Source organism: Ceratosolen solmsi, unplaced genomic scaffold, assembly GCF_000503995.2.
Source record: "Ceratosolen solmsi marchali unplaced genomic scaffold, CerSol_1.0 scaffold29, whole genome shotgun sequence".
Classification (NCBI taxonomy): Eukaryota; Metazoa; Arthropoda; class Insecta; order Hymenoptera; family Agaonidae; genus Ceratosolen; species Ceratosolen solmsi.
This window is the reverse complement of record NW_011948417.1, coordinates 11970944-11996317: the sequence shown is the minus strand read 5'-3', so window position 1 is coordinate 11996317 and position 25374 is coordinate 11970944. Positions and strand designations below refer to the sequence as shown.

At 20.8% G+C, this 25374-nt stretch overlaps 1 protein-coding gene across 1 annotated transcript; it reads left to right on the top strand.

Moving 5' to 3' along the window:
* The first annotated feature begins 420 nt into the window (after positions 1-420).
* LOC105360070 (uncharacterized protein MAL13P1.304) lies at positions 421-25374 on the top strand. Its single transcript, XM_011496846.1, has 12 exons — positions 421-704; positions 4875-5002; positions 5415-5540; positions 11227-11584; positions 12679-12850; positions 14054-14153; positions 14499-14679; positions 14877-15002; positions 15410-15670; positions 17626-17947; positions 22098-22387; positions 22839-25374. Exons 1-12 carry the CDS (start codon positions 623-625, stop codon positions 25259-25261), a joined length of 4569 nt encoding a protein of 1522 aa, XP_011495148.1. The 5' UTR covers positions 421-622; the 3' UTR covers positions 25262-25374.

Here is a 25374-nt window from a genome sequence, read left to right as displayed (position 1 = left end):
GATAAATTTATATTATTGTAAAATAATATCTAATTTTATTACATTTAAAGAAATATGTTTGAACCTTAGAATGTAATGTTATATATTTAAATTATTGGCACTTAGTGCAATTTCAGAATCATTGTTGTTTTAGCGTATTTTTATTGTTATTAAATTGAATAATATTAACATTTTATTATATAATTTTTATTAAAGATAAAAACGAACAATGTAAACATTTGTATTGTATTAAAAGTTTTGTAACATCACACACAAGTCTCTGAGCCTGCTATAAATAGGTAAAGAAACTTTTGTTTATTAAAAAAATTTCCTTTAAACATTCACAAGTGTTTTTAAGAAATACGAAATTATTTTATATCATAATACCAACCAATAAATATTGACCTTCAATTGTATGCGATTGATATTTCGGAGAATTTATATCGGTATTACAATACAACAAGCAACAAGTGAAACTATCGCAATAATACCGCGAGTTAAAAACTGTTTGAGCCTTGTCATGTGTAGAGAGCATATATAAAAATGAAGTTTGAAAATGGTTAAGAACTGTAAAGAAAAGTTGATGTAATTGAATTATAAGTAAAATATAGAAGACGAGTAGACGATATCAAGATTAAAGAGAATGAGTAGATTTTTAAGCTCACTACGAAATCTGGCATCTGTAGCTGCAAACACTTCTAGCAGTAGTTCAAAATCTGAAGAAGGTGATTTTATTTTTTCTAACTAAAGAATATGCAATATATTGTGTTTTATTTATTTTTCTATATTATTATTTTTTGTAAATTTCACAAATATGTTTGTAAAATAAAATCTAATGATCATTTTATACATTAATATTGTAAAATAATTTTTGTCTTTATTTACTGTTTTAAATCAATTAATTAATTTCAGTTTATTAATTAGATACAATATATGAAATGTAACTATTGATAATGTTTATAAAAGTTTAATATGCTCTATCTAATATTAAAAAGTAAATGCTTTTAATTTTTAGTGTATATAAAAATATTTAATTTATTTACATTTACTAAATTGTATTTATCGATTATGTAATGTATTGGGAATGGAATAAATTAAAAGGTATATCTAATAATACATTTCAATCATTATAATAAATCAATTTCAGATCCGTGTTTATGAACAAAATTTTGTAGTTTAATCTTACGATAACTCGTTTATTAGTGAAGGAATATAGTAATTTTATTTTCCTAATATATATTATGTAATATATTCTTCAATATATATTATATTATAGCATTTATAATTTTGAGAAAATAATTGAAATTATTAAGCATATTATTTTTATTATTTAATATTTTATTGTATATAAAGAATTCTTTACTCTCATTATCTAATAATTAATTATCAACAAATTTACAATGTATTGAAATATAAAATACAACAAATGCATAATTTTAATGCTTATTGTACTAATATTTAAACTACGAGATCATTTTAAAATGAAATTACTATAAATTTATATTATAATTTAATTTATACGTATCATGTTAAACTATAATATTTACTTTTGAGTAATACTAAAAACGGAATAAAGTTATAATGATATTTGAAAGTATATATGAAAGTTTTTGTTTTCTAGTTTTACTATTTTGTAATATATACAAAAAAATACAATATTTGTAGAAATACAAATGACCAACGGATACAGATATTCTATCTTTTTAAACTTAATCTTTTTATGATTTATATTCCAATTTCATTGTTGCGTCAGCTTTTCTAGATAATTATATATTAAATATACAAGTACAAAGTTATTCAAGTATAAAATTTACTAATGCTATGAAATTTATCTTTGTTAAAATGTTTCAAATGAATTATTTATAAAAATTTGTTTATTTAAACTTCTTTTTCTAAAATTTTTATCCAATGTAACAATATATGAATTTCATGCATTTTTCTAATTCTCAATTCTTACAAATATAAAATAAAATATAAAATAAAATAATCAAAAATTAAATAATATGTTTTCAAATACAAGTATGGAATCAATTTTATATTTTTCAATTAAATATCGTAAATGTATTGAATTTGAAAACATTTTTTAAATATCTGAATAATAATCTTTGTCATTATATATGAACCGGAAAAAACCGGAATAAAAAGCGTTTTTGAAGAAAGAAAATTTGGCTGGAGTCTCGAATACTATCTTCAAAGCTTTGTATTTTTAGCTTAATATTAAAATATATTAATCATATTTAAATAAATTTGTAAATGAAAAATCTTTATCTATTTATATATTTAATATAATATATATATTGAGTAGACTAAGCTTTAATATAAAAGAAAATTTGTATGTGTTAACTGTCGCTCATTCATACTTTATTTCATTATATAATGATAGTATTAAGGAAATAAAAAATTATATAATTTAATAAAAAATTTTCTTTGTCAGTTAATTTTTGTAATGTATTAATTGTCAATTTTTTTAAAGTACAACTTATTGGATGTTTATTTTTAAATGGATTAAATGAATGAAATAAATGGATATATTTTTACTAATTCAAAGCAAATTTTTTATAAAATAATTGTTCAAAATTTGTTTTAAGACAAATAGTATGCCCTATTAAACAAATTAATAATTAATAATAATAATGGAAAATTATCTGATTTTAATTATAATAATTATTATTTTGACTGCTTTTCAAAATGTTTTCACTTTTTTGTATTTAATGAATTAATAATATGTACATGTACATGATAAAAATAATATATAAATAATAATAATATAAATTTATAATTATAAATACATATAAATAATAATCACGTGTCCAAGTGTTCGACATTAATAAACTTTTATTCTTCTATTGAAATTTCTTTCAGTTTAATCGATTTTCTTAATTATTTAAATATGTAATGAAACTTCTAATTTGATTTTTTTTCAGTAACAAGTATGAGGTATGATAATGATGATGATTGTTGTATCAATTTTTTATAACTAATTTACACGTTTATTTTATTTATTGAAAATTAATTTTGTTCATAAATTTTTTAATTACGAATATATTTTTGAAGTAGAAGTATTTTGTAAACATAAATATTTGAAATAAAGATATATCAAAATGAGCTTATTTCTTACAAAATAAAAATAGCTAATAAAATAAAAAATTGTATAGAGGATAATTTAATAATTGTCTAAATTTAAAAAATATATAGTTTATATTTTATTTGCTTTCAATTAAAATTCTGAAGTACACAAGGTTATAAGAAAAAAATTTTTTTGTTGAAATAGATAAACAAAATATGATTAAATAACAATGTGATATGTGGCAATTGATTTTAATTTGTTTATAGTAACCATGTTATTTACGATTGTTGTCAAAGTTGAATATAAATTAAAACATAATGTTAATATTAAGAAAGTTAGTGTTTTCAACACTCTCATTAAATGAAAGTAATTGTTAGTGTAGTATGAATTTATTATATATATATATATATATATATATACGTGAATATATATATATAAAGTTATATATTACGTTTAAATAGAAGTTTATATTTAATTTTTATAATCATTATTAGATTACTTTACGCAATTCTTGAAATATATATGTATGCATGTAGAAGACATGTAACATATTTTTAAATTATGCATTGATATTTATTATGTCTAATGTATATAAGTTGAATATTTAAAAAATTTATTTTATAAATAAAATAATTCATAATTTTGAAACTTTTCAGAAATAAATCAAATATATTTACTATTAAAAATATAGAATTACACTAGCAGTAATAGTATTAGATGCTGTAAATTTGTTGTAAAATTGTATAAGAAGTTTTTTTTTTATTTATTTAATTTATAATAACAGAATAAATGAAATCTTTTTAAATATTTCATCAATTTGCAATATGTTTAATATTCATTTATTATTAATTTTTTATGTGCCACAACTAATTGATAGGGAAGTAATAGATTTAACATTAACTATTGTTATACTTGATATCACCTTTATTGTTTTTTAAATTATACTATAACTGATATAATCTAGATATTTGTTTTTTACCTTGTTGAATTTCATTATTTCGGGTTCGGTGTAATTTTATTTAATAATTTGTGTATTTAATATCAGTTCTTTTATTTGTTTTTTAAATAGTAAGACGTTTGTATAATCGTTTATTACTTTTTTATATAATAGCTTTAGAGTTTATAAAGTAATTCATCATAATTCGAAGATGTATTTGAAATTTGATATATCTTTGACAAAAAATATTTTTATTCAAAATTATAATTTAGTAATTTAATTAAATTTTTATTGTTTACTTATGATATCATCGGACATGCAAATATTACTTAGATTCTTCTATAGAAGAGAAATTAACAAGATGCAAAAGCATATACATTGGAAATAGGATTGGAATATTTATATTATGTATACTTTTATAAAATATAATTAATTATTAACAAAATAAGTAGAAAATAAATAAGTATTATAGGATATTTTTGGATATTATAAACTGATTTTATTGAATTATTAATAAATAGGTAATATAGAATTTTATATTTTATCTTTGAAGACTGCTTAGATATTTAATAATAAATTGAAAAAAACTATCGTTTGCTTTTAAAATTAAGATTAAACACAATTTTAAGTAAAAAACGAAATTGTAGAACATACTTATGCAGGTTAATTATGATTATTATATTTAAGAGATTAATACGAATTTAAGAGATAATTTAATAAATTTAATAATTCTTTTATATAATTATTTTAAAAATATGGATTTTTTAATTAAACATAATATTGAATTTATTTAAATAGTGGGTAAAATTTTGTATGAATACATATATTACTTGTTTATCAGAAAATTGACAGTAAATTTGAACTAACATTAAATTGTATTATTAATTATAGGTCAAGATACAAGAATGAAATTTAGTTTGATGCCTCAACGCGGTGAAAGTGGTTTTAGACAGTGGGTAGATGCAATGAAAATGGTAGCCAAACTGCAAGGTGGAATTCCTGGAGAATTTCGTAGAAAGGTGCTAAGGATTTTATTTTTTAATTTATCTAGAATAATTTGAATTTATATATATAATTATTTAGGAATTTATTTTTAATTACTAAATATTCTATTTAACAATGTTTTAATAAATTAAGGTAGAATTAATATTTATTTAAAATAATCAATATTAAAGGAACGTTTTAATAAATATTATCAACAATATAAAAATTGAATATATAAACCACATTATAGTAGAAGTATTATTTTTAAAAAATACGTTTGTATTTTTCTTTCCTAATAAAAAAAGTTGGCTAAAATGTTCAAAATTTATTATTTTATTGAATTTGTACGTTTTGATGCTATTTTTTTTATAATTTGTGAAAATTTGTATTATAATTTTAAATTAAAATTTAAATTTTTAAATTTTAATTCGCCATTGATTACAACAGCTATGGCTAACTTTAGCAGAAAGGCATTTACAGCAACGCGGCGTTGACTGGAAACAAGCAGAGAAACTCTGTTTTAACGAATGGTGCAATCCTGATGATAATGAACTTGGAATTCAAATTATAAAGGTAACTGAATTAAACGTTCTAAATTTTTCATAAATTATAATATTTCTGTGTAATGTTGTAACCGTATTTTCTTATTATATAACAATGCATCCAATCTAACGAAACTTTAACTTAATCAATGCATTACTAACTACTTTTTTTTTTTAATTAAGATTATTTTATTGAAAAATCCAATGAATTTCAATTATTCAGTTACATTATTTTACTTTACTACGAAATTAAATTTGAATGTGCCATGGGTAGATGTCATCATTAATATATTTAATTAAAATACTAAAAAATTTTATTAGCGTCAAAAATTTTTATATTTTAGCTTATATCATATATAGAGAGGTGTTGATATTTATTATATGTTAAACTTTAATTATATAAACCGTTAAAAATGTTTGTATACATATAAAAATGATTGGTGCAGTTGTAATTGAATCATGCAATTGTTATAATTATTTCTTAATATTTTATATTATTTATTTTTTTATTTTTTTTTTGTAAATACATGTATATTACAGATTTCAAAGTAATTATGTTAAATAAATTTCAGAAGTTATAAATGGAATTGAATAACTAACTGAATATAAATATTTCTTTATAAAGATATATTTTTTCTAGTATATTTTTAATTACTTAATTAAACGGTTTTATTTTCTTTTAGTAGATATACAAATTATAAATATTATATAGTGCTACATGTAATTTATATTTATGTTATATAGTCAAACATAGTCAATTAAATTATGATGAAATTAATTACAAATATTTTTCAACAATAATCTTTATAATGCTCTTACCTAAAATTTAATTTATTTATTATCAATATCATTTAAATAAATTTACAATAAAGTACAATACAATCTTTTACAATATTGTTAACACGTTCAATATTTATTATAGTTTTCGAAAGTTTTTTACTGTTTGTTTTATCTATACATATTTGATATATGATCTTCCATTTTATATAACACTCTTAGTTTTATTTTTAACAAAATTATTATTATTTATGCTTGACGTAATATAATTAATATTTAACTTGTTTATTCAATAAACATTTAAAAGAATAATAACGTTTTGGATTGTTAATTTATATACCTAATTTTTTTAAATTTTGATTATTTGTTATAAATTTTATTAATTTTATAAATCGTCTTTGATGCTCACACATTTAGAATTATTTTTTTTTGTAGATTATTATCATCTAATAGTATATTATAAAGATAAATCAACATAATTAATACAGTAAATGAATAAATTGTTGATAGAACTTGAAAAAATGTGGTCATAGCGAGATAAATTAAAACGGTAAATAAATAAATTTAATTTAATCTATATTAATAACAATGATCGTGCAAATTGAAACATAAATACATTTCTATGGTTAGTAACTTTAAGCTTGAAGTTAAATAGTCTCTATTAGTTGTTAATACACAGTTAAAACATTATAGATATGCAATACTATAATTATAATAAGATCGCTCGTAATAGTTTTTAATATTTTTTATATTTTAATAGTTTCTAAATGTTTTAAACAATTTATTTGTATTGTAAGAGAAATCAATTGAATTATATTATTTTTCAAAAAACATAAATTGATAGGTATGACTTTTAAATTTAGATATTACATTGATATCGTATCTAATTAATAAAATATTTTTTATCAAAAATTGTTTGAATCAGTTGAGCTCAGACTTACCTACTTTAAGAGAATTACTCAAATCATATGTCTTATAGTCCATCGATAATTTTATTTGTATCATTAGATTTGCCACTGGATTGAAACAATTTTTTTTAACGATTCTTAATTTTTGCACTAAATTTAATTTTAAGTAAATCGTAAAAACACGTGGTAAATTTTGATATTTTTATACGATTTTTTTAAAAAGAAATTAAGGAAAATATAAAAAATAGAAGCTAGTTGCAGTAATTTTTATAAATTTATTAAATTCCTTTTTCAACTATAATTATTATAAATGAATGATAGTTAAATGATAAGAATTTAAACACGTTTCGATTAATCCCTATAAAGTATTATTTTCTTACATTAATCCGTAAAATAATAAAATAAACCAGAATTCAGTATATTGTAACTGTAAAAATGAACATTTTCGAAATGTTCGATTTAGTGAACTTTAGTAAAATGATATGTATACGGCATTCCGATTAATTGATTTTTTGAACAAATTATTCAAATTGCTTGATCGGCAACATATTTTTTTATTTTAATAAATATGTTAACTAAATAATAATCAGATACTGTATTCCCTAAGAGATATTTAAATACAGATTGTATTTATTTTCTTAATTTAATGAATAAATTGGCTATACCAATTTTATCTTTATTTTTTAGACTTGAGTTTAAATTTAAGTTTAAGTCTAAATGAAAATAATTTATAAATTTTACTTCTCTATAATTTAACATAACTTGGTCTATAATCTAATGTAGATACATATTTATCATGTGTTTTGATATAACTTAGGATTCACTTCAATAGAAAATTAATTCAATAGAGTTTACTGAATAATTGTATTCATATAACATAGAAGAAGTTTTTCTAAGAATATCAAATATTGATTTTTTGACTTCATTTAATTCAGATTTGTAGAAAAGCTTTCTTATTGTAGATTTTTTAAACCATGTATTATTCAATTTAACTAATTGTAAGCACTAATAAGCTAATCTTTAATAGGTATTTATCCAATAATTAATTGAATTTTTGCTGATTTTAAACTTATTATTAGACAAAATTAAAGTAATAGTTAAAAGTACTAGTTAAACATTTTGAAATATTAATCTTGAACTTTTTAGGAAGTCAGTGGAAAATATATCTTTGCAAGTATTTTAAAGTACTACAATACCGTAAACTAAAAAAACAAAAATATGAATACATTTATAAGAAATTAATTATTTTACAAAGAGGAATATGATATTATGATAGCAAATTAGCAAATTACTCATTTAAGTAAAGCAGAAATACTTACAATACAAATTTCAAATGTTGTTATTTATATTGTAGATACAATAAATGTGACAATATTTAGAAGAATTTTAGTTTAGAACAAAATTTTAGAATCGTTGTTAAAAAATTATATATATTATTATATATTTTCTTGCTACTAAACTAAACAGTGCTTTGCATAAAAATTTTATCTTAGAAAAATCCGAAGAAATATACACTAGTGGAATTAATTAACGAAACGAATTTGTTTTATAATATCATTGATATCAGCGTCATGAATCGCATCATCAATTATAATTCTTATAATATTCAACGTATGAATTGATCTTCAAAAAATTCAAAACTATAGAAATCTATTAAAACCCAATATAAATAAACGTCTTTTAAACATTGCTACGATAACTCTTCGTATTAGTAGGAAGCTTCTTTTTCAAAATACAAAAGAAAATATGAAGACAGTATTAAGATGACATGCATTTCTTATAATTATTAATTATGACATAATTGTAATTATAGTTTTGGTAAATAAAATAAACAATTTAATTGTACGATTTAAAAAACTCAGCTGTGATGCATTAGACATTAGCATAAAAAAATTAAATACTAACATAAATAAAATGCATTAAATGTTATTAGTTAAATAAAAAAAAAAATTAATTAAAATTATATTTTACATAATATATTTTACACAAGAAAAATGTCAATAATTTCAATAATAATTATATTCGCAATTTTATAATTGCAAATTAATAGGTATAATATATTAAATACAGATATACATATAATTTTATAAATTTATGATGTTAATGCTTATTTAGTCAAAATAGTGCAAGACCATATCCGAGCAGTGTGAAGATCCATACAAAAATGTGATTAATAAAAGCATATTTTTTCTTTTTTATTCTGAGAATTACTTTTCAAAGTAATAAAAGGCATTGTGAAAAGAAATTAGGATAATTAAAAATCAAATAAATAATATACAAATAAAAAAATTAAAGTCTACTAAAATTTATTTGAACTTCTGTAATTTTTTATTTTACGGCATTGAAATAAAAAAACTTTTTTTTTTAAACTTTAATACTTTGTAGGTAATTTTCCAAGCGTCTATTAATCACTAAAAAATTCATTAAATTTATTATTGAATCAAAATCATTGATATTGTATTTCTGAAAATAAAATCAATATTTATTGAATGAAAATTAATTTCCAGCAAGTACGAAAAATGTTCCTTATTTCTATTTCTTTACATGTTGCTCAACTATAAAGTGTTATATATACATCATCTAACTCAAATAATAAAAATGTTATACGTTTGAAATTCTTTACTATATGAATTATATAATAAAAATTGTAAAATCATAATTTTATTTTGTAAAATACAGAATTCATTAAAATGTGAATAATCATTCAGTGTATTTAGTGTATAACATTATTATTTATATTATGAAACAACAATGACTCATAATAAAATATAAAAACTTAATAATAAATAAATTATTAAAATAACAAATACTATTTTGCTATTATTATTCATCATTATTAATCATTATTTTCTTTTCTCACACAAATATTAAGTTTGGTGGTAATATTAATATTAAATCAAATTAAATTCTGTTTATAAATTCAATTGTGAAGTTAATATATATTTTTTATGTAATTGCTAGAAATTATTGATGCCTAATTTTTCCTCGCGCAATTTACAAAATTTTCTTTCCTAATTTAGTTACACATTCTTATTGTGAAATAATTGATTAAATATGAATAAAAAGCAATATAAAGTTAATAAAAATTATTATACATATATATTTAAACAGTATGAACATTAATAGGATAATTTTAGTTGAGCCATAAGGTAAAATTATTAATTTACATTAAATGTTTTTGTAATATACTTGCTTTGCAGTAAAAGTATTTTATTACACTACTTTCTAAAATTCCAATTAATTGTAAACTTTCATATTATTATAATGTACTCTTGAATACTTTGTTCCCCGTAACACTATTAATAATAGAAACAAAAGTTTGATTGGTGCAGACACAACTTATAAAAATAGGATTCTGTCATTATCTATATCAAATGTATTCAATTTTTATCCGTAAATAAACTAAATAAATTAAAACTTAATTTATTGCATTTCATTTAGCACACTTAACTTTAAGAAGCATTTATGCCAGTTTCAATTTATACATGTAATAGATTAATATTTTTTATTTTTATAAAAATATATATGTTGCATCAAAGACATTTTTATTGTTTATTAGCTCTTTAGACATAATTTTATAATATTTTTATTTAAGATGTAAATGATTTAAATGATTGAGATCATAATGAAATTGAAATTACATAAGTTTTTAGTAGTAGTAAATTGAAAAAACTTATAATTATAAATATACTTTTAACAGTAAAATTGTAGTTTTATTATTAAAATTATTTTAAAAGATAAAATTATAAAACTAAAAAAATTACCTGTTTTTTTTTACTTTTTTTCGATAATCACAAAGTTACATGTACTAAATACTAACCATTACTGAGTAAAACAAAACTATTTTAATAAAAGTTTTAAAAAAAGGAAAAAAAAATATAAGAAACTGATAAAGACATGGTATTATAATGAAAGAGAGTGTAGAAAAGTTATATATAATCTATTATTATATTATATTATATTATATTATTATAGTAATATATAATCTAATTATTTTTATTTTTATGAAGTATATAAGATCTTTATTTTCAGGATTTACATAGAACTGGATGCAGCTTATTTTGTGGTACAGCTGGCCGCGATAATCAAGCTGTGCTACGTCGTGTGCTTCTCGGTTTTGCGCGTTGGAATAAATCCGTAGGATACTGTCAAGGTTTAAACGTTTTAGCGGCTCTCATTCTTCAAGTAGTTGATCGTGATGAATCTGCTGCTGTGAAAGTCATGATATATCTTATTGAGGGTGTTCTTCCTGAGGGTTACTTTGCCGATAGTTTAAAAGGGCTTTCCATTGATATGGCAGTTTTTCGTGATCTTCTGCACATGCATTTACCAAAACTGTCTAAACATTTGGAATGTTTACAAAATAATAATACTAAAGATAATGCTACGGGTCTGTACAATTTGTTTAATCTTTTCTTAAATAACAATTTAAATTACAGCTTATTATTTTTATATGAAATCTTAAAACTATACAGTAATTCTTAATCAAATAAAAAACTAAGAAAAATATAACATCCTAAGTTCTTTTTTTATTTATATTAACATCTATGAAGATATTTATATTTATTTACGAATATAATTAATTTTATGTATAAAATTAAAATAAATTAAAATCAGACTCGCTTAAATATAATTATTAGTAATACATGTAAATGATAACAAGATATTAATTTAGAACTTCAAAAATAAACATCTTTAATATTTTTCATTATATTAAGAAAAGTTGTATCTGTAATGAGTGTTATATAAGAATCGTTATATATACATTAATGTAATTTAAAAAATTGTATAATCTGTCGATTGCTCTTGATCAACAAGTAATAATCTTCATTTTTTATAGCTTAATAAATATCATAATTTTTATAGTAAATATTTTGATATATATACTAATTTCTTTAAAATAAAAATATCTATAAAAAATGAATTTCTATTCAAATGAGAATTACTTGTTAACTGAATATTTTAATTTTTAGATACATTATTTTTATTTTATATTATCTGTATTGAAATATATATGGAATATATTTACACCATTGATAATAATCTATATGATTATCAAAAATTTATATTCTTATTTCAATTTTAGTTTATTAATAGTCTATTCTAATTTAGTAAGAGTTTAAATTCTCATCTGTTAGTGTTCATTATAATTAGCTAAACAATATTGAACAGGCATATAAAAAATACTGCTTACAAAAAATTTGAAAAATATAAAATTAACTTTTAATATAAAAATTGCTTTAAGAAAAATCGATATGTTACTTTAAATTAGCGAAATTGTCACAACTAATGATATAATATATTACTGAATGGTAATTAATAGTAAAATATATCAATCAATATATCGTTACTATGTTATCATTATATAAAAAAATTTTTGCATATAAATAAATTATATCGTCCTATACAAAATAATTTATTTATTTCACATTTTATGTAACAAATTTCTGCAGATTATCAGTAATGCTTTTTATTTTTTAACAGGAAGTGCCTATGAACCACCATTAACAAATGTCTTTACAATGCAATGGTTTCTTACACTTTTCTGTCATTGTTTACCTCCTGATACAGTTCTATGTGTTTGGGATTTAATTTTTCTCGAAGGTGATGATGTTCTTTTACGCACGGCTCTTGCCATATGGAAAGTACTTTCCGAGTAAGTAATAAATATATGAAATTGAAATATAATAAAAAAAGTAAATATCGAATATAAAAAATACTGATTATGATTATGTTTTTATTATCAGAACGAAAAAAATGTATTGAAAATGCGCTAGAGTCGAAATTCATTTTCTATTAATGCTAGGTTAATACCTACTTTTAATTGTAACTTCATTTCATATTGACATACATAAATTATATGATATTATTTTAGAAATGTCGATTGTGTACATTTACATATTAAGATTTCCTAATTAAAACTATGCTATCATAACTTATATTCTCATAGAAAAATCTTCTGAAAACAACAGATTGTTTTTATTCTATCATGACGATTTATAATTGTAAGGACTATAATATTATCAGAAATTATAAGCTTCAATATCATCTATTAATATTATATTTTTAGTTACGGAAAGACAAATTAAAATGTTGTTCAAAGGATTCTTATAAGCAGTAATCAAAACTATTATACTTTTTTCGTCTTGTAAAGGCATATGTATGTTCTATCCGACAAGATTAAGAAAACAATTGAACTAAACATTTTTTATTCTGACTGAATTTGGTATTTAGTTAATGTATAAGAATAAGCAATAATTTTACAGTGTTTTGATTTGATCAATACTTGATCAATAATATTATCATTCATTCATGTTTGGGCAAGTCTGGCTCTTATACTTATACTTTGGATACTTAAATTTACGATATGTACTAGATCTGTGGTGAATAATTTGTTAGTTGTTAATATAGTTATAAATTACTTCTGTACATGTGTCATCCACAGTTATTTTTGATAATCCCATAGTATACTGTTGAAGATTCTAATTATTCAAAATAATTTTCTAATTGATTACAAGTCATTTGTTATTAACACATTTGGCAAACGAATAACTAAAATTGTTAATAGCTTTTAACATAATGATAACATAATTAATACTCTTAGAGCTTCTTAAGATTTTTGTACATTCATTATATTTTATATATTTATTATACCAATTTAGTGATTTCAATGAATGAATATAAACCAGAATCTATTTAAATAATAATAATAATTACTATTATTAATAATTTCTTAGAATGTTTCTATGTAATAATAATTTAATTTAATAAAAATTAATCATTCGTTATAATAAATTAATAATAATAGATACTTATTTAAATATTTACATTATTAACAAGATAATTATATTTTTTATAGTCGGATTATGACTGTAACATCAGCAAATGAATTTTACAGTATAATGGGGGTACTTACTAGAGAAATGTATGAATTTACTGATACAAATCATCTTGTAAAGGTAACAAAATTTCATTTAAAACATCTGCCTTTTTAATGCAAATTTTAAAAATGTCTAAATAATAATTAAAAAATTAGTCTATTGTATAATTTCTTAGTACATTCAAAATGAATTTATGATTATATTTATACATTTAAAAAAAAATTTTTAATAGCTTTTCAATAAGTATATATTCTTTGATTTATTTGTTTATCATAATTAAACAATTTAAAAATTGATACTTAATTTTATATCTAATCTTAAAAAGAAATACACACGTTAAACAAATTTTAATATGCTCATAAAACGAAATTAGTTTTAAAACAAAATTTATTATACGATTTTTATCTTATATTATGTATTTAGACCATTGTTAGTATGGGAACTCTTCATGAGGTTCAGAGTTTAAGAGAAAACCACCGCTACAATACTATATTGTGGACCAAAAGAACAAACAATAACGATAACACTGATACAGAGATTAATGAGAAATTAGCAATTACAACTGCTGCAACTATTTTTTCTATTCCGAAAAATAGAAAATTAGGTTTGCTAAAGTGGTTTCACTTAATTGTAAAATAGTTTTATTTAAAAAATATAATGTATATTTTTTATATTTTAAATAAGTTTTACTTATTATCTAAGTATATATAAGTCTACTTATATATAAATTTAGCTTATTATCTATAAACATGATTTGATACTAAAATTCACATAATCTCTATAAATGTTATTATATTTTAGATCGACATTCTTCTCAAAAGGTAATATCTAATGACAGAGAACGCCTTGCTTTAGATATTAGCATGCTAAAACAACAATATTCAAAATTGCGAGAGCATCAACGACAAGCTCACATTATTCTGACAAGTATGTCTACAAAAATATTTATAAATAATTTAATAAATGATTCAAGAATTAAAAAGCGAGTTAATCATTTTTGGTTAAAAAAAAAACTAAAAATTAATGATAATTTAAATGAATAAAAATTTAATATTTTAATGAAAATATTTAGTACAATAGCACAAATATATATATATTTAATTACAGATATATTTAAGAATTAATACTATGAATTTCTTTAAGTTTTAGGGAAAAATATATAAGCTACATTTAAAATAATTTTAGTAAAACTTAATTGAATAAAATGTAAAATATATATAATATTTAATCAGTATAAGATAAATTAAATGAAATATTATATATTCTAATGTACAAAAAATAAATTTCATTTTTATTTTTATGTATTTCTGACTCTTTTCATATTTTGTAACAAGATGCATGTACACAACATTCAACAGTACCGATTCCAAACCCAACACAGGCAATGAATCATTTGCTAATTGGTAAAAATGCATTAACGAGTGCTAAAAATCGGTCGATTGGTCCCTCTTCAGATTCAACACTTGCACATGCTAAGATCACAGCATTGTATAGTAAACCTAGGAATCAAAATCTTAAAGATCGTCAACAGCTGGGAATTACAATCAATTGGAAGGATATGAAAAAAAATAAAAAAGAATATCAAACGTCTAATCGTAAGTAGTTAATTAATATAAAATGAATAATATATAATTTTTTAATTATACACAATTGCAAATTTTGATTAAACTCTAGATTACCAAAAACAAGCCTTTTATTAATATAAGATAGGTAAATATACATTAAAAATATTAATTAAAATTTTTATGAAAATTAAATAAAAATTTAAATAGAATAATTAAAATTGTCAACCTGTTTCTTAGTTTACCGTTATTTTCATGTGCATTAAAAAAAATAGTGAGGACAGGAACATTAATTCATCACATGAGATTTATAGGTTCAATTATATTAATCTCTCTCTCTCTCTCTCTCTCTCTCTCTCTCTCTCTCTCTCTCTCTCTCTCTTTCTCTATCTCGTTATGTATCTATTAATTTTTCTATTAAAATCAGATGATAATTTACCGTACCAACCGTACAATCCTATCAATGATATATTTGGTTTTTTCTGCTTGTAATATAATTTTTTAATTAATAAGACGAATAATAGTTGACTACAAAATTATTTCATATTTAAATTATGAAACATTCAAATGAAATAATATCCTTTTATGAATGCTACTAGTTTTCAAAGAATAATATTGTTATTAAATTTGTTTACAAATAATCGATCGAATTCATAATAATTTTATGTATACGAGCTCACTACAATTTTTTTCGTTCAATATTTAAAAATTTTAATTCATCTAATTTGAAAATTTGATTTAACAAAAATAAATATTTTACAAAATTATTTTAAATTTGGAATTTTTAATCATTTAAGATATACGTGTGTTAAAATCAATATATTCGTTTTCATATTCGTTGAATTTTGAATTTACGTATTAGTCTGTTGGAAATAATAAACATTTTATAACATTTTATATCTTAATTAACCTAAATTCGAAATATTATGTACATAAACATTGTATTTATTGATACTTAGTTTTTAATCTTATTACTATATGAAAACTTTTTAGCTCGACATTAGAATATGATAGAATAATGTGTTTTCAGATACTTCAAAATCTATTTTATATATATCCATTCACAGTACACTATATATTTATATATAAGTGTTAAAAAATTTCTTGTAAATATTTTTTTAATTTCTTATACCGAACTATTAAATTGCGTATTATATTAATCAAAGCTGTAGTAGAAGTTTTAAGTATTTAATGTAAATTTTTTCAAATAAATATTAATGAAAATGAAAATATGTATACTATAATATATAGGTTATAACATTGTTTTAAGCATTAACAGTAACAAAAAGATATGTTTTTATTAGTATTATTATCCATTATTATTATTATTTTTATTTATTATTATTATTATTTTATTTTATTATTATTATTATTATTATTATTATTTATTATTTATTATTATTATTATTTATTTATTATTATTTTTATTAGTTTATTGTTTAAATATCTGTATAATTAAGTTTACCGTTTAAAAATCTGTATCATTTTTATTCAAATATTGAAAGTATTATAATAGTATATTAAATTAAAATTATTAATATTTACTAAATTTATTAAAATTTTTATTTAATTAATGAAATATACATTGTATTTAAAATAGAAAATATGTAATACACATTATATATAAGACGCGTATATTAATTAAACGTGTGATGATTTAGCATTTTGATTAGATTTTAATTAATATTTATTTTATTACTTAATATCTTTTAAAGGTATAGTGTAATTACTTTTGAATTTAGATTTAATATGACAAATGTTAAAGTATGCTTGTACTAAAAGATTGAGGTATAATTGAGGAGAATAAAAAATGAATTTTTGATCACTTAAATGGATAGAAAAACTAGTCTACTTTCTGTTTTTTTTTTGGAGTATATGATCATATAAGGGTCAAAGTGTCATTTAATATTTTCTTTTCTCAATTCCTCCTACGTGTACTATAACAATTTCTCTTCAAAATCGTTTTATTTTCATTGTTATACTTACAGCAGTAGAAATATCCACTACCAATACTAGTACACAGAATTTAATAGATCGTGAATTATCCGAAGCTACTTTGCCATTGACTAATACTATGATGAAATGGTCATCTGACATAGTCAGGGGCGGGACTGCCCTCGACAGTGATAGCGACAGCACTTCTACAGAGCTCTGTGATGAACCTGATCGGTTGAGTGATGTTGACAGTGAAGAACTAAAATCAACCTCGGAATGCTTTATTAACGTGAAAACAAATGTTGAGGAAGAAAGGTCCCCAGCATTAAACAATGAGAATTCCATTATCGAGCAGAAACAGAACATCAGATCGAGGTAGTTGAAATGAATGAAGTAATAGGATATGTTTTTGATTTTAGACATTAGCATAAATATACTCAAAGCATGTTGCGCATATTATTACGGAGCTCATTTTCAATCAGTGTGCATTCTGTTGTAGAGTTATATTAATGAGATAATGAATAATCGTCAAACATTCTACGTAATGGTAAGAATAACAATCAAGTGTAACAGAGATTAAATTGTAAATAAAAATGTAATAAAAAAATTTAATTTTTAAATAAAAAGTAGACTGTAATTATATACAAAAAATTGATAGTAATTGTCTATATTGATAAAAAAATGATTAAATTTAAATGTAATACAAACCTTATAATTTTATATTAAAAAATTAATATTTTTATACTAATAAAAATTTTATAGGCCTGTTTTTATTGAATAATATAATTTTAACTTCAAAATTATAAAAAGTAAGAATATAAATACACATTATAAGTTTTTATTGTTGATTAAATTGTAGTAAATGAAAATTCTCTATGTTTGAATAGTTTTGCGTGGATAAATTTACTTTATGTAAAAAATATAGTAATTAAGTCATATTTAAACATTCTGTTTTGCATGTGTATATTTTTATGCATATCATGTATATATATATATATATATATTGAGAATGAAGTTTCACTTGTTTTATGTGAGATTAATAGATTACTAATATAGTAATAGATTATTAGTATAAACTATTAATATTTATATTGATTTATTATTAATATAAATTATAATTATAAACTAATAATTTTTTAATATAAAAGAATCTAGAAAAACTATACAAACTATAATTTTATAAAATTTTTGGTTAAATCAATTGAAACAAATATCTGTGTATCATTTTATATATATACTATAAATAAATATTACAATTTATTATAGTTTAAAAAAAATAGTAATTTACAATTTCAAACCAATACAATAGTGAATTTTGCATTATTATAAGAATTAATTTTTTTTCAAATACAGTTGAATAACATTCACTTTAAGAAATTTGAGAAAATAAATTTTAAACTTGTCGTAATTATAAATATAAATATTAAATAGTTTTTATTTAGATTCACTGGAAAGACGATTTGAAATTGTAATTTCCATTTTTTAGTAATAACATATAAATAATACAAATTTTCACTAGTGTTTTTAATATAAAAGACTTTTATTAATAAAAATATAGTTTTCTTTAATAATTGTTTAATACATATTTTATAATCAATTTCATATTAAATATGTCAATATATAAAGGCATATATAGAATATATACTTTTTTCTATTGAACTCAACATTGATATTGAAATATACATATTAAATTTTTTAAAAATTGTTATAAAATTAATAAAAAAGAATTTAATTATATGGAATAGAATTTTTAATACAAATAATTTATATATATATATATATATATATATATATATATTTATATATATATATATATATATATATAAAATGCTTAAATTAATAACACCCTGGAAAAATGAAGATTAATTTAATACTTTGTTCATAGCTAGGGAAAATTTAAGAAAAAAATGAATAATATTTAATCAATATTTAAATTTCAGCATATTATCTTATTTTTAATTTTTTTTTTGTTATTAACTTTGTTATTAACAAAAATTAATATTTGATTCGTTTCATTTCAGCCGAAATTACAAAGTTTCTACAAAAGAGACTTCTTTTTCTAAAAGAACAGACCAGATACAAAAAATATCAACAAATAATACCGACTACAAAACTTTTTTAGAAAATACAAATACTATTATAGATAAAAAATCATCCAATTTTAAGAATGCCATAAAAAATGGAAAATTAGCTGCTTCAATATTATTAAATGACAATTTTATTGAAGAAGAAATATCAACAGGTCAAGAATTAAATGATAAGTACCTTATCCAGGAAATAAACTCTACAATTTTACAATCATTTGACATTGACTGTCCTACAAATAAAATCAAATCAACAACTTCTAAATTGTTTGGTAATTCTCACTACAAGGAAGAGAATCTCTCAAAGACTTTGAAGCCCCTTGACTTTGAATTTTCGAATAAAAAAAACAAATCAATAACTTTTGAATTGAAGGACACACATTCTTTAGATGATAAAAATATAACAACTTTTAATCTACATGATAATGATAAATTAAACAATGAAAACAAATTATTAGTACCATTGACATTAAAAGTTGATAGTCCGGTTATAAAAAAAGAATTATTACCTCTCTCAGATGTAATTGATAATAATAGGTTTGTGATGCATAAAGATTCAGTAATCGAGACAGCAACTTCTATAGTAGAAAATTTAGATCATAATTCTCATTTTTTAGAATCTGAAAATAAAATAGATAATTATATATCTAATGATGTTTTGAAAAATGTTGAAACAGAAAATATTTGTAATGCAGTTAATGAATCAGTTTCAGTGATTACAATAGATGGTATAAATGGTTCTATGAAATCAAAACATGCAAGAAAAGATGATCTTTTTAATTTCATGAATATTGATTTGAGAAAAAAAGATAATTTATCAACGGAATTTGTTACTCCAATAGATGAAACTATTGCTATAAATGAAAATTTAGAACAAAATACTTATAAAAATAGTACAAATATTTTAAATTCGAGTTCTAATAATAAATTTAATATTTATAAAAAACAGGTAATTAATTTAAAACTATTTTTGTTTATTTAAAAGGTATTTAAATATAATAAATAAAGAATATTTTAAAGATACTTTAAAATTAAAATATGTTACTTTGTTTATGAACAAATTCTAATTCTAATTTATCATATTATTTAAATTTATTTAATTACATATATAAGTTTCGGTGCTTCAAATGTTCAAACATACTTTAAAATATTCTTTAAAGGTATTTTTTGTATAGTGTTTTTCATAATATATTATTGAAAGTGGATATTAATAATCAATATTTTTGTGCTTTATATTTAAAAAAATTTTTTTAGATAGAGTCAAAACTAAGCGATAAATCTGGAAACATAAATTCTTTGGATTTTGGAGAAACAATGGCACCTGATTCATTGATGTCAAACTTTGCTACTAGTCCAAAAACTCATATATGCTCAAAATCTCATGATTTTATTTTATTAGAAAAATCTACCGCATCAATTATGAACTCCGATTGTAAAATATTAACATTAAGTTCTTTTAATTCTGAATCAATGGTAAGACACAAAGAAATATTGGATAATAAATATTTGATGTCATCAACAGACTCTTTTTGGCAGATGAAAAGTAACGAACAACCATATAACTTCTCTGATTTCTTGCTTGATCCAACCAAACCAACATATTATGAGAAATCATTTAACTTGGATATACAATCATCTATTGATACTAATTTGACCCAGTATACTAAGAATTATAATTATAAATTTGATGAAGCAGATTTACAAAAACAATCGTCAGGTGTGATTTTATTTTATTTCCAAGTTTTTTCTAAATATTATAGTATAAAAAAATAATTTAATTAAATATCAAATATTTTAAAAATTATATTAAAACAAATGAAAGTTTAAATCAGTTTTTATGATGAATTATATTTAGAAAGCATTATAAAACCAGTGGTAAAATAAAAATATAATAATTTAAATAATACAATTTTTTAGAAATTTTATTTTGATTTAACATTGAATAAAATGATAACCATTAAAAACTTAAAAGTTGTATATTTTTACTTAGAAAATTTTCTTTTGATTATGAAATTTAAATAGTAAATCGTTTATACAATATTAATTTAAATTAAAGCAATTAAAGAATACATTAAATAGAATATATGTTAATATTATGTAATTAAACATTTATTATTATATTTTAGTTTATATTTATGTATTATTAACATTAAAATAGTAGATACATTTCAATACCAATCTTTTCAAATAATTATAAGTTAGTTTTAGTTCATTTTCATTTATTATGACCTATTAATTTAATAGTATTTTTTATTAATTTTTCAATAAAGCATTTAATCTCATGCCAAATTTTTATCAAAATCGTCTATTTTTCATTAATAACGGACGATAAACAATAATTATAAATACATTTTTCTTTGAATATTTTGTTTTTTTGTTATTTTAGAAATTACCTCAATTCTATCACCATTTTATTCAATTTCAAATCAAAATAAAAAAAGTTCACCATGTACAAAAGAAAGGAATCCTACAAGTACAGAAATATTGGAATTTGTTGAATATCAAGGGATACAAGAACCAAATATGAAACAATATTCGAAGATTGGGACTCCAATTCAAGCTTTTGATACACTGAAGTTCAACAGTTTTAAAGAAAAATTTAATTCAAAAGTATTATCTAAAGATAATTCCTTTAATAATAGTTTGAAACAATACTCTTGTATTGAGAACAAAGATTATTCAAAGATTATAAATGATGAAATAGTAATGAAGGAAAAAGTCTGTAACTTAGGTAAGTTAAAAAATATAATATCATTACAATTACACTTGCACATGAATGATATAGATACAATAATCGTATAATAAACCATTAAATCAAATTCCCATACAAATTTAATATTTTTTAAAGCAATTATTTTTTTGGTTATCAATATTTTTATCGAAGTATATTAATTAAAATAATTGAGGAAAATAAATAATTATGTAATTTTTCTGTAATAATTTGTAAATGTAATGAATTGCTACATAATTTAAATTTGAAAATAGAAAAATTTTTTTAAATACAATTGTATATTAAGTATTATAAAGAATCTTAGTTTCTAATGAAAATTAAAATTTTTAAAATTATAAAAAATTTTATTTTAATTTATGATAAGTATTTATTATATAAATAATTTTACTTGCAATTTCTTAAAGACAATGTGAAATAAATAATACATAATTTTATTTATTACTTACTTCAGACAAGAATAAATTTAAAGATAAGCTTCAAGAGATAGATATATTTTCATCGCTACTAGGTAATAAATTAAACCACAGCAATTCATTTGAACAACCACACGATAGTTCATTGAATGGAAACAATGAGATCCTTCAGTTATGTACCAAATCATATGAACGAAGTAGTGTTAATTTAGAGAAAGAATTTCCACATACAATACTATCATCATCGTTAGAAGATTTTACGAATACTGTGAAAAAGCAATCTTGTAATGCTTTGGAAGACTTACAATTTATAGAAGATGAAATAGATCCAAATATAGTAACAAAGAATTCGAGTTTTATTATGGAGGATTTAAAAAATAGTTTTTCTAAACAAATAATTGGTGTACCTGGAATAAGAATTTCTGCAAAGGGTTGTAAGACATATATAATTGAACCAAAATTTAATATCAATGATAATAGCAATAGTATTTTAAAATCAATTACCTATAGCAGTTCCATTGGCAATAATCATGATAATAATCAAGGTGAATTAAAGTTTGGGGTTTGGACGAAAGTAAAACCTCGTAAGTCTAATGATATTAGGCATAGAAGAAGTGATAGAGCATTGAAAATTATTCAAGAAAATTCAGCAATACTACAAAAGATTTTAACTTGTCAAACTAATAAATGCTTACCTGATTTAGAAGAAGTATCAAAAAGCATTACTATCAGTCCAATAAATGAAGAAATATCTAAAATTTTTAGTCCGATTCTTGGAAAAAGGGGCCTGAATGAAGATAAAATAAATTTAAAAGAATTAGATCGTAATACTGTAACTGCCTCAGAATTTGACGCAAAGATTGATGATGAATTATCAAAACTTTCATTAATTGATGATGATGAATTTGACTACCTTACAGATGTCGATATATCTTCTGATTACTTAGTAGCTCGTGATGCATTCATAGATTATCAAATAAATGAAGAACTCGCAAAGCTTCTTGCCAATTACGAAGAAGTTTCTTCTATTAAATTTCAAAAGGATTCAACCAATCTCAATACTATAGATGATAAATCAATTTTACCAAATATGTCTTCTTATAAATTTGCAAACGAATCTCTTAATAATAAAAATGATCATAGTTTGAACGATCCTGTACATTCTTTTATCTATTCAGATAATCCTCTTTCGTATAGACCTTGCGATGAATATTTAACATCACTTAATGTTTTAACGACAAATGATATTGATATCTACAGTCAATTTGATAAAGTGAATGACACATCGTATATTCAACATCTACCAGCTGTCAATACAGAAATAAATTGTCAAGATAATATTATTCCCATAACAAGCTGTTTATTTGATATTGAAGAATCATCAAATATTGATGATGCTACATTAATAATGGAAAAATCAAATTATAATATATCCCATAAAAAAATTCCTTATAATATTACATGCAGTTCTTCAATATCTCAAACGTCAAAAAATGACTACAAATCAAAAATTTCACAAAAAAAAAAGCTAAATAATGCCTACTTAACACAAGCATATGATCAGAAGAATTATGTTGATTTGGATGGTTTCGAAAATTCTACTTTTGAATTAGCTTCGAAGAACACAGTTGTTTTACCAACATTGAATTATGAGTGTGAATACGAAAAGCACCTATCTTCGAAGGAAAATTTAAAACGCCATACGAGGGATCATCACAATGAAGATTTACATGTGATGAAAAAATCAACAGCACAAAACATCGACCTTAAATTCAGCTCTATAGAAACTGACAATACCGAATTTGATAATACTGCATGTTATTACTCCAATACACAAGTAATTAATTCTACAATAAAATATGAATCCAATGATGATAAGAGATTGTCATTAATTTCAACTATAAAAACAAATAACTATAAATCAAATTATCAAATCAATGGTTATGATATATCTTCCTTAGAAAATTCTTCTGTTTACAATGAAAATGATAATAGGTCTAAACAATCTTATAATAATAGAACATTAGAATCCAAATCACAAATATCTGCAAGTTTAACAAATATGCCAACTTCTATTAATCATCATCAAGATATTCATGTTGTTTTACCTCACTACCATTACAGTGCTTGTAAAAAAGTAATAAATAACACATATGCAACAATTCCAGCATGTTTTAAAAATTCTTCAACAAAAACATCTACAACAGTAACAACAATAACAACACCCACTTCTCAAATTACGTATTCCAACACATTTATGGATAAAAGTTTAAAAAATTCAACATTAACACTTACTAATTTTGAAGAAAATAAACTAATTATAGACGATGATACAAAATCTAATTTGGGTGAAAATTTAAGTTCGGAGACCTGTATAATAAATCCCATTTCTTTAAAAACTTCACCAAGAAAGCCTGAAGAATTAACGTTAAAATTGGAAACACACTCATCAACAAAATAATTTCAATAAAAACAGTCTTAATTTTTATACTTAATTTTATTAAAGTTCAGACGAGTCGATATACAAGATCGGAAATTTAAATTACAAAGATTTTTAATGTATTAATTTTAAAT